The sequence below is a fragment of the Phasianus colchicus genome, chromosome 1 (genome assembly GCF_987193195.1).
Source record: "Phasianus colchicus chromosome 1, bPhaCol1.hap1.1, whole genome shotgun sequence".
Classification (NCBI taxonomy): Eukaryota; Metazoa; Chordata; class Aves; order Galliformes; family Phasianidae; genus Phasianus; species Phasianus colchicus.
In genome coordinates, this window is record NC_143436.1 from 68,994,856 (window position 1) to 69,009,481 (window position 14,626).

General features: G+C 41.2%; 1 protein-coding gene across 2 annotated transcripts; it reads left to right on the forward strand.

Moving 5' to 3' along the window:
- The first annotated feature begins 54 nt into the window (after positions 1-54).
- Positions 55-11,615, forward strand: FGFR1OP2 (FGFR1 oncogene partner 2). 2 transcript variants are annotated; one of them, XM_031597179.2, is made up of 6 exons: positions 55-73; positions 3,472-3,608; positions 4,819-4,936; positions 5,551-5,693; positions 7,823-7,936; positions 9,085-11,615. In XM_031597179.2, exons 2-6 carry the CDS (start codon positions 3,474-3,476, stop codon positions 9,220-9,222), a joined length of 648 nt encoding a protein of 215 aa, XP_031453039.1. In that variant the 5' UTR covers positions 55-73; positions 3,472-3,473; the 3' UTR covers positions 9,223-11,615. The 2 variants fall into 2 exon arrangements, with proteins under 2 accessions (XP_031453039.1, XP_031453038.1); XM_031597178.2 differs by lacking the exon at positions 55-73 and adding an exon at positions 88-210.
- The last annotated feature ends 3,011 nt before the right edge of the window (positions 11,616-14,626 follow it).

Sequence of the window (14,626 nt, forward strand, 5' to 3'; positions counted from 1 at the left end):
AAATCCCGCGAGACCTCCCGCCCGCGTAGCGCCACGGAAACGACCAATGGGGAGGCGCGAGGAGGAGCGGACGGTAAGGCGAGGCCTCGCGAGACTTGAAAGCCGAGGGGCAGCGCGGCCGCCCTCGCTCCGCCCCCGCCGCCATTTGACAGCGGGGCGGGCGGCCGGGCCTCACCCGGCGCCGGGCGCTGCCGGAGCCGCCGGTCATGAGTGAGTGAGGGGGAGGAGGGAATGAGGGGGCTGGGGGCACGGTGCTGCGATAACGGGTTGTTGGCGTGGGGGGCAGCGGGAGGTGGGGCTGAAAGGGTTGGTGGGAGCGGGCCGGTCGGGAGTTGCCGTGAGCCCCGACCTGTGTCGCGACAGGTGGCTGGTGTCGCGATAGGCCTGGCAGGGCTGAGGGAGGGCTGCGGGAAGGCCAGGCGGCGCGCTCCGTAAAGATCCTATGAACTGTGGAGGCTTTACAGAGAGGAGAAAAGGGAGAACGGAGCTGTAGCAGAAGGCGGCTTTCAGCAGTGAGGAAAGAGCAGAGGGAGGCTGCGGTGCTGGCGGAGCCTTTGTTGGTTTGGTTTTTTTTTGTTTGGTAAAGTGCAGCCGAATTAGGTAATGAAAGCAATTAGTCAATAGCAGGAGGCGGCAGGAAATGAGCGTGGGGCAGCAGCGTTGCTGCGCTGCCGGAGTTGCTGCTCCCGCTGCTACCTGTTGGCCCTGGGCTGCGGGGTGACAGCTGTGCTCGGAGCTGGGGCAGAGGGCACGGGCGCTGAGGTGTGCCGTTGCGAGTCTTCGTGCTCGTGTATTAACAGTCGGTTTGAGTCTGATATCGTTGAGTCATTGATCTTTCTTTTTTCTTTCCGAATGTTCAGGTTCACTCATGCGTTTAGGTGTATTTTATGGCAAGGCAGCTGTTTTGTTCTTAATAGGCAGCTGGCTGAGCGAGAAGGAAGTATTGTAACTGCCAAGAGGGAGGCTACTGCTGTGCCAAAAGGAATCCTAGTCAAGATTTGGGATTTTGGATATCACGATGCAAACAGCAGTCCTCCTCCTGGAGGATTGTGCAGGACTGCCGGAGCTCCCACACCACGATGTGGGTTTGGGGCTGCTGCCTGATTTGGGGCTGCCTTCTGCCTGCACAAGGTGCACGCACGGCTGCCCCAACTCAGTCACTGTGAAAAAGCCAGTCATTTCTGTGCCAGGAAGGAGTCAGTTTTTGTCTCGTGCAGTCAAAATGACAGTACACGTTCATCCTTCCGTGCACTATGTTTAAAATGTGTTGATGCAAATTATCAGAGGTGTTAACTGCATTGTAGTCTGAATGCAAAATGTATTTTGTGCTCATGAGGAGGCCTGAGAGGCTTGTTTTGCAGTGGCTGGAGAATTTGTGGCCTGGGAATTGAGTTAGTGTCTGCACTTCAAATTCTCCTGAAACACTGGGCTAATGAAATCAACTTCTGTAGCAGTTCAGTCATCTGTCATGGGAGCTTGTGTTTTGTCTGTAACCATTTTGTAGACTGGTGAGAATGTGAGACCAGAATTGGAAGGAGGAGTAAGACACAAGAAAAACAGATCCTTAAAAGCAATGCAATATGTTGCTGCCACCTGAAATGTTATCCAGAGTTCAATCAGCATCTGGACAATACCCTCAGACATATGGTCTGATTTTGGGGTTGTCTAGCATGGAGCCAGGAACTGAACTTGGTGATCTTTATGGTCTCTTCCTACTTGGAATATTCTTCAATTCCTTTGTATGTAATATAAAAAAGAGCTCCAATTGCTAAGCCATAGTGTATAAATGAACTGCCTGTGGTAACACACCGGTCTGCTGAAGAACTCAAATACATAAATATAACATAAATATAACTAACATCATGTGGAAGTTACAATCAAAACTTTAGTTGATAAATAGGAAGGAATTCACATTATGAATGTTTGTAGGAAATCTGAAAATGCCGAAGTGCTGCTGCTGTTGAAAATACAGAAAGCAGAGTTTAAAACAGCTGTGCTCTGTGCAGACCTGAAGCTTGCACACTCAGGCTTCTTTGCCCATAAATAAGGCTTAACCTTCCTGTGATGGGATGGTCTGCAAGAGACCATTTTGCATCAAAAACTTAAGTAAATGTTACATGTGCTCCTCTGAACATAGGAAATGTTAACAAAACTACCAAATTGAAATGCTTCAGGTACTTTAGACTTAGAAAGTTCAGGGGCTCACACAGGCTCTTCAGAGAGAACACTGCAAACTCTCGCTGACTTTCCCTCAGCCTAATGCTCACTGGTGGGATGTCCTTGCTATCCTTGTAAATCTTTGAGGAGAATGGTGAAATCTCTTGTTTGAAATGTCATCTTTCTACTAACTTACCTACATGGTGAGAAAAGGTCAGCTGGGGATAACGTGAGGATTTCATCCAGCTTGGCTTTCTGGTCCATAGCATGATTTGTAAAGGTGCTTAAGAAAGTTAGAAAATCAATTTGGGTAATTTTTTTCTGTAGCTCAGTGCTTGCTGACCTTGTAGCTTTATAAAAACCTTTCCTTCAGCAAATGTCCCAGCTGAGAAATGGATTTTTATAGTGCCTTGAGAAAATTTCCTGAAACAAGACTCCATATGTGTTAATAAGCTTTTCTTGTTGCTATTTGATTGCCGAAGAGCTTTCAAGGAGTTGAAGTAGTTTTCCTTTTCAATAGAAAACATGCAAGGCTTCTTAAAAGAAAACAAAACTAAGAAGTTTGAAGAATCTCAGTCACTTGAATCTATCAAGAATAAGTTTTAGGGGAGGAAAAAAAAAAGGAAAAAAAAGCAAAGGCCCATGCATTGGAAATACTAGTATGTACAAACATTTTGCAAGTTTAGGTAATTTCTGCTTACAGCTACTGCAATTAGAAGGCTGGGATTTTAACTATGCACTCAGTTCTTTGTCTTAGCTGAATGGCTGTCTTGCTCTATCCTGTTGAAAACAACACATTTTACAATTTGTTTCATTCATTTTTAGACATGAACAGAGGCCTTTGGCTTTCTGAGTTTTTCCTAAGTAATTTTTCTCTACACTGCCAATTTTAGTTCTTCTTTCCCTATTGATTTAATTAATCAAAATCTTCAAGCTGTCTGTATCCTTTTTGGCATTCTCTTTTGTCTTGAAGTTATACTTCTCAAATATCAAGAGAATATTGAATACTCTCCTCACAGCACAGCTTACTTCCGTTCCTTTACTGCAATACACAATCTCAACAGCAATTAACAAGCAGGAAATGGAAAGCCAGACTTGCAGTATTTTTAAGCTATATGATTTTTTTTTTTCCTACTCCTAAAAGACAGCATGGGTCTAAAATGTCAGCTCTCACTGTTTGGGGAAGAGGAGAATGTTGTAGTCAGCTGCTTCATACATAGAAAAAGAACATATATGCACGTGTGTTACACAGATAGTGGTTCTCTCTATAGCAAACGGGCGGCGGTGTGAAAATAATACATTTCTTCTCTTTAGAAATGAGTTGCACAATTGAGAAAGCCTTAGCAGATGCTAAAGCGCTGGTGGAACGGCTGCGGGAACATGACAACGCTGCAGAAGCTCTTATTGAACAGACTACAGCTCTTAATAAACGGGTTGAGGCAATGAAGCAGGTTTGTTTTTCAACTTTGTTTACTCCATCGGGAGCAGAACTTGGAAACACGTCATTTAAAGTCATTTCTGTGGTCTGCTATGCAATGTAGAATCAGTATGTTATTTGGTTAATCCTTTAATACCATATGAAGTATTCTTATTGTGGGTGTGACTGTCACCTAAAATTAGGTTGGTTGTAATTTTGTTTGATCCTGTGAGGAACTTTTGCCTGTTGTTCTAGCTTAAACATTGAAAGTTGGTGTTTATGGTAAGAGCACAGGTAAAGATGTGGATAGTGTTCCACAAACCATTAGATGGTGCCTTGTGTTTTGTTTTTCTGTAAAATACTACTTGTTTGATTATTCAAATGCACAGATTTAATCAGACAGAGGCCCTGTCATAGTGTCTTCTGTTTAGAATACTTTATCTTTTCACTGTCTCCTTTTCTTTCCAGGTAGCCTTTTAGGCTTATTTGCTATTATTTCCCTTCTGATGTTAAGCTGTCCAAGGCATATCATTAGGTTGAGTGTGACTTTCACTAGAGAATTTCTGCAAAACATAAAGGTGTCTACTGTCTTTCCACTTGGAAGTTCATCCTGTCATTTCTGTTTTAATACATGTTAATGAGCCTGTAAAGTAACAAAATCCTGCATATTGAGGTTGGTACTAGATGATCTTTAAAGTCCCTTCCAACCCAAACTATTGTCATGCTCTATGATACTGTATGCTTCATCCCTGTGAAACTGGTCACGCAGAGGCTTCGTAACCTTATATCAAGAGCATCACGTTGACCAACTTGTTGGGAGTCAGGACTCGTGCATTTAGCTCCACGTGATTTGTACTCATACACGTGCTTTAAGCTATCAGGAAGCCACAGAGGTGTTAGTACCTCATGGCTATTCTTTAGCACGTGTTTGTCAGCTGTAATGATCTGATGGGGAATTTGACCTGCACCAGCTGAAGGTTAAACCACACCCACTACAGAGACCTGAGGTATCAAACTTGGTTTAAAATGAGCATCTCTAAAGGGCAGTAAGTTGACAACACCTCCAGAAGTGTTTTTGTTTATGTAAATGAAGTAAAATGAAACATTTATCTTGCTGGTTACAGACTTTGACTGACATTAGAACTGGTTCTTAGTGACTTGCTGAGTAACATTTTCCATTGGTTACTGAAATATGGTGGGTTTGGGTTTTTTTTTTCTTTGTTTTTGTTTTTTTTAATAACTAGTATCAAGAGGAAATCCAGGAGCTCAATGAAGTAGCAAGACATCGTCCTCGCTCTACGTTAGTGATGGGTATCCAACAAGAGAACAGACAGATCAGGGAATTACAACAGGAGAATAAAGGTAAGATTAACATTCCATCCTATTCAGGTTCTAGCCTGCACCACTCCAGCCAGCGATACTTTCCTCACTGACCAAGTCCCAAAGAGTATTTTATAGAAGTTTTCTTCTAAGCAGAACTTGTCAGTTTAACTGATCACAATATAATCTAAAGCAAAGCTTAAATGTCTCAGTACCAGAACCGTAATTAACAAAAAGAGCCGTATAGAACATCTGATTCAGTCCATGCTTCGTGCTTGCTATAAGTGAGGAGATCTAAATATTGTTTCCACAATGTAACTATCTATATGAAGATATGTTTTCTCATTCCTTAAAAATAATTAATGTGGGAACAGTCAGGAAAAGTTGAGTTATAAGCATAGTAGTATAATTCCTTCTGAAATTCCATACACTAGGAATTAACAAATGGACAGCAAGTCTCTGTTTCTGACTGAACAAGAAGATTCTTGGGCAGTCACCACTGAAGTATTTGCAGACACAACCAAAATTTGATGGTGGAAGGAGGGAGCATGCTAACTTAAGGGTTTATTTCAGCCTTCTGAAGCAGTAGTATTTTTGCATTGTGTTTCAGTTCTTCTCTGATAAAGTTTAACTGAACATAAAAATTTTGTTGGTAGAACTACGCACATCTCTGGAAGAACATCAGTCTGCTTTGGAACTCATAATGAGCAAGTACAGAGAACAGATGTTTAGGTTGCTTATGGCAAGCAAAAAGGATGATCCAAGTATAATAATGAAATTAAAAGAGCAACATTCCAAGGTAATTACTTTGGGTTATTGGCTTTAAGGGGTTTTTTGTTGTTTTTTTTTCCCCACTAACATGTAAGTTAGTTTGTAATGGATCAATACAAAACTTGCATCATCTCAGTTCTTATATTATTGTACTAACTTCTACTACTTCTTAGCACATTAACAACAAATTCCATAATGCCTAAGGACTTAATCTCAACGTTACCAGTAATCACTGCTTTCTTAAGTGGCAGCTGTCAACTTCAGTGGCTGTTTACAAAGTATTATTTAACTCATTACTTTCTGCAGATCAACAAGCACCTGCCTTTAACAGAAAAGCAGTTTCTTTTAGCATTCTTGTGTGCATGAGAATTGCTAGTAATGAACCTAAGCGTGCTGTTTGATCTCCTGTTAGTGACCTTGTAACAGGCTTTAGATCATATTGATCAAGATGCCACATAAGCTAGCCAAATGAGGACAGCTGCGTATCTAAAAGCCACTAATTCCTTCCCAGTCTCTCCAGGATACATCCTTGCCAGCTCATTCTTTTACCGCTGATCACAGCTTCCTTTCAAGCCAAATTTATTCTTTTAAAAATCTTTTGTAAAACAACTTTCAATGAAGGAAAAATGCTCTATGTGCTCGCTTTCACTGGAAATTGAGAAGAATATAAAGATTTACAGCATGTTCTTTCTCTCCTCCCCACTCCCTTCCCTTCCATGCTGCAAATGAACACTTAATGAGTAAACAGCTAAACCACAGCTTTGGCAATTGAAACAGCAGAAAAGGATGGGAAGGGCCCATGTTCATTTTTAATGAAGTGTGTTGTTGGTCAGACTGTGATTCCAGGCAAAGGAATTTTTGTATGATAGCTTAATTGTTTCTGTGAGTTCAAGGGCAAGATGATCATCTGCTAGATGTGTGGACTTCCAGTCAAGTTCATAACTTAAAAATGGTGTTTAATCTATACTGTTCTTCAGTGCACATAGCAGCTTTCAGTCGTACTGTTCTTTTTCTAGGATTATTTAATAAATGTTGTGAATTTTGTCCAAAGTTCAGGCCAGACAAGAATAAGCTGGTCTGTTAGTAGATTCGGAATAAGAAACAGGTTGAAAGACTGGAAAAATTAAAAGCTTCTGTGAATACATCAAAGTATTTGGCTTAACTGAACAGCAGTGAATGCCAAAAGCATAGGCTCTTCATCTACGTTTTCAGGAGAAATAAGCAGAGGCTCTATAAGCACTTCCTGCTGGTATCCTGGCCAGTGAGAAAGTAAAACATCTTCCAAGCCAACAGGGTCCACGTAAGATATCACTTCTTTGCAAACAGGGAAGATTATTTAAAATCTAACTTCCCTGCAAAAGCTGTTACGCCTGTGTTAGTGACTCCTATCACCCCTCTCCTGGCAGTGGAACAAAATGAGCAAAGAAAACTGCTGCACTTTTTTTTCCCTCCTTCATGAATTTTTCAGTGAGATGCAGTAATTATTTATAATAGGAAAGTACCCTATCAGCATTAATTAGCAGACACAGAGAGGTCAGGCAGGGCACAAGGCTGTTTCTTAGGGTTCAGCAAGGACAAGGAACTCTGGAGTCCAGATCTCAGATAAGCTGAAGTTGGAAGTGGATTTGAGCAGAAGTACCACAAAAAGGGCTCTGAGTTTCCCCATTTATGGCATAGTCAGGACGACAGCTTTGCCTGCTCTTTCTAAGAGAGAAATGCCCACCCATGAGCTAGTACTGCCTGTACTTGTGCTTACTAGACTTGAGACCAGCTTTCCAACAGGTTGCGTATGCTGCTGTGCTCAGATGAAGTTGGCCTTTCTGCACATCCAGAAGGACATACATCAGCTCCTGCAGTACAAGAAGTTCTTGCCAGAGCAAGCATGTGGCTGTCTAACAGCCATCTGGGAGACATGGAAGCTGTCAGAGGAATAGTCATTTGGGCATGTTTTCTTCTGAAAAATTCCTAAAAGGGAACTGTGGCAAATCAGATTGATTTAAATGGACAGAACTGCAGTACTCATGCTTCTTTGTTTAGGTCTGTGTTCACATTTTTATTACGTGACACAGCAGTTAAAATGCACACTTAATGCTTTGCTCATTTTTAGTAATGAATAAAGCTTATTACTAAAAACATCTTTTTATCTGTATGGCTTAGGAACTACAAGTGCATGTGGACCAAATTACAGAAATGGCAGCAGTAATGAGGAAAGCCATTGAAATTGATGACAAGCATGGATGTAAAGAGCAGGAACGTATCATTCAGCTTGAAGTAAGTATGAAATCAAAGCAGCGATTTGGGATTTGTCTTCCTTCACCCTCCCAGCGTGAAATGCTCAGAATTGTCTGTCAGACAAGAAATTGTGTTTACATACAGATCAGGGTCTAGTTGTCAAAATAGGGAAACTTGTCTGCCATTTATTCTGGGAGTTGGGGGAGCAGGTTACCACTACCCAAATATGTTCACAGACGCTTTAAAATGTGTCTCTAAATCAAATATCTTGCTCTGACCCTACAGTTTCTGTCTTTCTTGTGCAGCCGTTCAGTACACTGGGGCTTAGGAATAACCAGCTTCTCATGCATCCGCTGGCAGTACTCAAGGCCAGCAAAAAGATAGCTGCATGCTATCTTCATGAAGCTGGACTGTTTTAGATAATTAGGTTACTTAGGAGAATTAGTTTAATGTTGTATCATCAACACCTGATGGATCTGAGGGAGCCATACCTGACATTAGATTGGCCTTTGCTGCGGTGCCATCCTTCCAGAACTCAGGAGCAAATCACGTTCTGTATTCTTGTAGTAACTTCACTAAAACTGCCACAAATTCCCAAGATGTTGATTTAGACTTTTGCTTTGGTCACCTGCTTGATTTTTCCAGACTTCCTCAATATTAAATCATTTCTTTTGTTAAAGGTTTTTCCAGTGTGCTACCAATTTGGTTGCTTTCTTGTAAGACTTTGTGGAACCTAGTCACGCATTATTAATGAGTGGGAAATTAGGTGCAATATTTAATTATTTGCAACTGCTGCTACCAACCCTAAAACCTATTTTTAAAGTCAGTGAACTCTTCGGTAAAGAGATCCTTTCCATTTGTACCTCTGTGGCAATCTGGCATGTAAAACAGATGCTGCTTTGCACACTTACCTTCTGGTATAGTTTGTTTTGTGTAAAGTGCTTTTGGTTCTATTTTTCCCATTGCTTTAGCATTACTGAAACTCAACCCTTAGCAAGATAGTAGACGTTATCACAGTTACTGAGTTACCGTCTCTCTCTTGAGTTATGGGATCGGTCACTCATACTGTTATTTTGTTGCACATCTTTTGTAAGTGTGTTGGTATCAAAGGGAAGGAGAGATCCTTTGCGTAGTTATCTCAACTTTCTGGAGTTCTATTAAATGCCTTTTTTATCCCTCGGTTATAGCAAGAAAACAAAGGCTTGAGAGAAATTCTTCAGATAACCAGAGAATCATTCCTGAACCTTAAGAAAGAAGATGCATCAGAGAGTACATCCCTTTCAGGATTAGTAACAAGCAGTGATTTGAGCCTGAGGAAGAGCTAAAGACTGTGGAAGCCAATGAGCTTTAATTGCACACTTTACAAACGGAATATCAGGGGTCACTTGTCAAGCACTTGTTACTGAATAGGGCACCAGCAGGCTTATGCATCTTAAACTTCGGTTTAGTGGCTTTTATGCCGTGTAAAATAAACTCCAATCGGTATTCTATAAGTACCGTAGTGACAGATTAATTGCCATAGATCTAACTTCAGTAGGAAATGGATTGATGCACTTAAGGAATCGGGAATTATTTTTATATGAAGTCATTTTACAAATAAAATACATAATTTCACTTAATTTATATAATTTATTGCTCAGACGAAACTTCAATGCAGCTATTATACAATAAATATAAGATTTAAAGTCTGATCTATGACTAAAAGATAGTGGCTGACTATGCTTTGTGCATGATCCATGGTTCATTTTTCCTTTTTAGTAAGTTTTTTGAAATTCAGCATTTAGCAATGAGCCTCTTTTAATGCAGAGAGCTAGCATAAAGCTGAAGGATTTCTGTTAGTCACAGGCTGTCCTGTTACAATGTAAGGCCAGTTGCTTCAGCATAGGCAATACTTTTCCAGTTGTATTTACCATATGAGAGAAAACCAAGCTCAGTTCTCTATAGGTAGCAGGCTGCTGTAGTCTCACATATTTCTTTGGGGATTGGCTGCCCAAAGTGGGAAACAGCAATTTGAAAGCACTCAATCTATAGTGGGAGAAAGATAATTGGGAGAAAGAGTGGAGAAGTTCTGTGGCAAAGTTGGCAGCCTGCACACCTGCAAATATTATTTTCACTCTTTAAGTACTAAATAGTCAGGGAGATCAGTGTATTTTCACTGGGAGCTTTCAATACGTTACACTGACAAAAAGACTGCTCACTTTTTTTCCTGAAAAAGCTGCAGAGGTGAAAATGAATTAGCGCTTCTAGAACAAGAAGTAGCTTGCACTGTATGCCTGTACTCCAGAAGTGCTTCATAAGATGTATTTGCCATAAAAGAGGTGCTGAAATAATTCACATGTGGCTTTTGTCAGACTGCTTCTGCTGCTTGTTCAAAGCGCTAAGGCTGTTGCTAAGACTGATGTGTATTACCACATTTTGTTCAGCATGTTACTGTATTCTTACTTGGAATGCATACTTGAAGTACAGCAAAAGCTTTCAGTGACAGAAGACTGCAGATCTACAAATGGCATACACACTTTGGTATTGGGGCTGTTTAGTAACTTACCTTGCAAAATGAGTTGAAGTACTCTACAATCAGTTATCATTTAAACAAGTTTCATTTTCAGTTACAACAATGCAAATGGAATTGAGCATTAAGCACCATCAAATGTGGCTGTTTTAAAAACAAGGTTGATTCAGTAAAACCTCCATAGGCTCAAAGGTACGTGCAACAAAAGGTCTAAAATGGAACTTTAGATTCACAGTGGATGGATGGACTTACAGGGAGCTTAATATTTTTGCTTTGATACTGTCACATGCTGCTTTATGAGAAGCAAGTGGAGTTGTGGGAAAAGCGTGTAGCAGAAAACAAATGCTGAGTTCTTATTAATTAATACATCTGCCAAGAAACGCAGCTGGAACGAGAGCTCAGGAAGGACAGGAATGAAGCTCTCCAATGTTCTACAGCATTTTTTGTAGTTGGGGTAACAGCTGCTTCTTTTACCAGAGCATCATAGCTTTTTTTGGTAAGTTTAAGAATATATTGAGGACATTGATGTGCATGAAGGTTTTACCCTTTCCAAACTTGAAGGGTTTTGGTTTTTTTCCCAGAATACTTTATCTCCAGCTCAAATTACACTTATCTGCTGTTACCTATAAAACTTTACCCCTGCTTACATAACTTAGTTTTTTGCATTTCTGCCGTAGCTTGCAAGCTGGTGACTTATCAGAAGCAACATCTATTTTAATGCAGTGTGTTTTGGCACTGCGAACTGGGAAGAAATTCTGGTTTCAGGTTTTTTTCTACAAGTGTCTTTTCAGCTCCTGACTGATATCAGAGACATTCATATCCGTTTGACACTGAATGCAGTCCCACGGCTGACCTTCTGTTTTGTCTCAAATACAGTCTGCAGAGTGTATAGCAGAGAAGGGTTGTTAGACTGTGGCAGTTCTTTAAGGTTGCTCTATTATGAAATAATGCTTGATTAGTGTTTATTTTTGTAAATTAAGAAATGTGACTTAATTTATCTACTCCTAGTCTTCACGTTTGATACGTCTCCCCTTCCATTCCCCTGACCTGATCACTTTAGGATTTTAAAGAGCCTTCACGTTGTGTGGAGTGACTATTTTTCATTGCATACCTGTTATTTTTGTAATGCGGATAGCTTGAAAAGAATTTATGGCTAGAATTGTGTACTGTACAGTAAACTTATTTTATCAATAAAGTTGACTGAAAATATGGATGTCTATGTGATTAAAGCAAGGTACTGGGTCCCAAATGAGCTGTATTTATAGCATGTGAGGAAAAAAAAAAAACACCATTTTGCTTTCCTCTGAGCTTTTTTTTGTACATTAGAGCAGACAGACAGGCCCACATATACTGCTTTAAAAATATGTGTATATATATCTTTGTGAAATGTTAATTTTCTGTTGGAAAACTTAACACTCACATCCATTTCAAGGCCAAGCTCAAAGCCTTGCAGTGGGTCTTGGCAATCCCAGGTATGGGTTCAGAGTGGGAGAACTCCTTGAGAGCAACCCTGTGGAGGACTTGAGGGTCCTGATGAATGAAAAGCTTGATGTGAGCTAGCAGTGTGCCCTTGCAGCCCAGAAGGCCAGCTGTAACCAGGACTGCATCAAGAGGGAAGTAGCCTTTCTCTACTCTGCCCTCATGAGCCCCACCTGGAGTACTGCATCCAGGTCTGGGGCCCGAAGCACAAGCAGAGCTGTTGAAGTGGATCCAGAGGAGGCCACAAAGATGCCCAGAAGGCTGGAGCACCTCTTCTATGAAGAAAGGTTGGGGGAGTTGGGTTTGTTCAGCCTGTAGAAGAGAAGTCTGGGGAGATGCCATTGCAGCCTTCAAGTGCTTCCTTAATCAGAGCTTATAAGCACGAGGGACACCAACATTTTACACAGGCTGGTAGCAATAGGACAAGGGAGAATGGTTTTAAACTAAAAGAGGTGGGATTTAGGTTAGAAATGAGAAAATTCTTTACTCAGAGGGTAGTGAGGCCCAGGCACAGCTGCTCAGAGAAGCTGTGGATGCCTCATCTCCAGAGTTGGTCAAGGCCAGGTTAGATGTGGCTCTGGACAGCCTGAGCTGGTGGGTGGTAGCCCTGCCTACAGCACAGGGTTGGGGCTGGGTGGGCTTTAGGGTCCCATGCAACCCAAACCAGTCTGGGGTTCTATGATCCAAGCACTTTTTTTTTTTTTAAGTAAAAAAACAAAAACAGAGAAGCAGAATGAATATTAGAAACTACCCCCCATTGGGTTGTGATCTTTGTATCAAAACACTGCTACAGCTGAGAACGTGACCGTTACATTTTTTTCCACCAGATTAAATAAGTTGCTTTGACTTTACTCAGTCTCTGGGTTTGTTTCGGTGATGTGTAAACAATAATGGCAGTGGATTACATTCACAAGTGTAATGTTTTCTCCACTTCCTTGTGGTTTCTCAGAAGAGAAACTAGCTTTCAGTATCAAATTGAAGGCAGGTAAGAGATGTCAAGCTAAGTCATAAGTATAGCATTGGAGCTATTTGACCAAGACAAAAATTGAAGGGCAGCTTGAAGGTGGGCCATGTTGTACAACTAACAAATCCTTAGCATCTTTTTAACAAATTCATGGAATTAGAAGATTACAGAGAATCACAGAGCTAAAGGCACGTTTTCATGCGGAATTGTTTACTGAAATCGCTTTGTAGATGTTCAAAGTAAGATTTAAATTAACTTGGGAAGTTTCTGGTTTATTTAGTAAGTGTATTACTTCTTTTTAGAAGCTCTTTCCCTGGCTTAAATAAAGGAAAAATTTCTAGATTTGAAATGGGTTCATCAATAGGTGTCCAAAGGGTGCCAAGTGCCTGAACACTTGCATCATCAGAGCCTGGCAGCAGGCAGTATGGCCATGCCTTTGTATAAAAAAACCACCATTAGTTACCATAGCCAAGGAAAACTCAACTGACATCTAGAAAAAGAAAAAAAAAACTTCTTAGAGTGACAAAGAGAAACGTACCATAATTCCAGTCTTGAGACGTGCACATTAACAGCACTTCTCAGAGTTCAACTGGAAAACATGGCCAGTAAGGGAAATGAGAAGAACCACAACCACAGTACATTCGCATTGCCTTAGGGATTCATTCTACTGTTCTTTTTAAAAAGGTAGAACAAGCATCTTCCCACCACTGAGACAAGCCCTGGAAAAGTTTGAGGGCTCCTGCACCAGAGAAACACCACTGGGTGTATTTTTGAAGATTCAGTTGCAAGTTTGAACTTCCAACACCAACAAATGCAGGATGGTTGGTGCCCTCCGTTCTCTAATCATACGCAGCAATACAGCAAACAACTTTCAAATGAATTACATACAGCTCCTCAAATGACTGTCTAGGCACTCAGCAGCTGTTTCCTATGATGCATGCTATCTGGGCTTCCTGGATATGACTTGCTTTCCCCAGGGCTTTTGGGATAAATTAATCCAGCTCTTTATGAGCACATTAGATGGCATTACACAGAAGAGAGCATGGGCAACCTGGAACAATTGGACAGAGCAGGTTTTGTTGTTATTTTTCTTTTGACAAGTCAGACGTGTGAGAACCCAGCACTGCAGCAGGTAGGTAAGTTGTACACAGCTTTGTCTCTCTCCCAGAATGAGCCAAGTTATTGCTGTTTTGGATTTGTCTTCTCCCAGCATGCAGCAGAGTGCTATCTCTTGTACACCCAAGCAGGAGTCTGCTATCTACGTCCCCTTCCTCCCAAGCACAGCACTGCCAAACAAGCAGTTCACGAAATGCTGCTTTTGTCCTACCCAAACCTATGCTACTTGACGACAGTGGGGATGGCAAAGCTTCCCAACCACGCTCTGCTGGGAGTGTGAGCAGTTTCAAGACTGCCACCTACCTGTCAGTCACATCCAGCTCGTAGCTTCTAAGTGAAAATAATAAAAAGTCTTCTGCCCGCAGAGGGCAATACATTAACCAAGGCTGATGTGTTCTCAGAAATCTCAGTTGTAGGGTTTACACCACAACAGCTACGCCCTTAGAAGAGTTTCAGGTGCTTTATAATCCACTATATGTAACGTATTTCTAACACCTGTTTGAAAGGATGGAACAACAGTAACCAGCACATTTACTTCCTACTAAGCAATAGCAGCACATGCCATTAGACTGGAAGATACACGTCCACCGTTCTTCCCAGTGAGAAAAGCTGCTTACAGGGAATACAACTGCAGGGATGATGATGCAACTTATATTGTTCT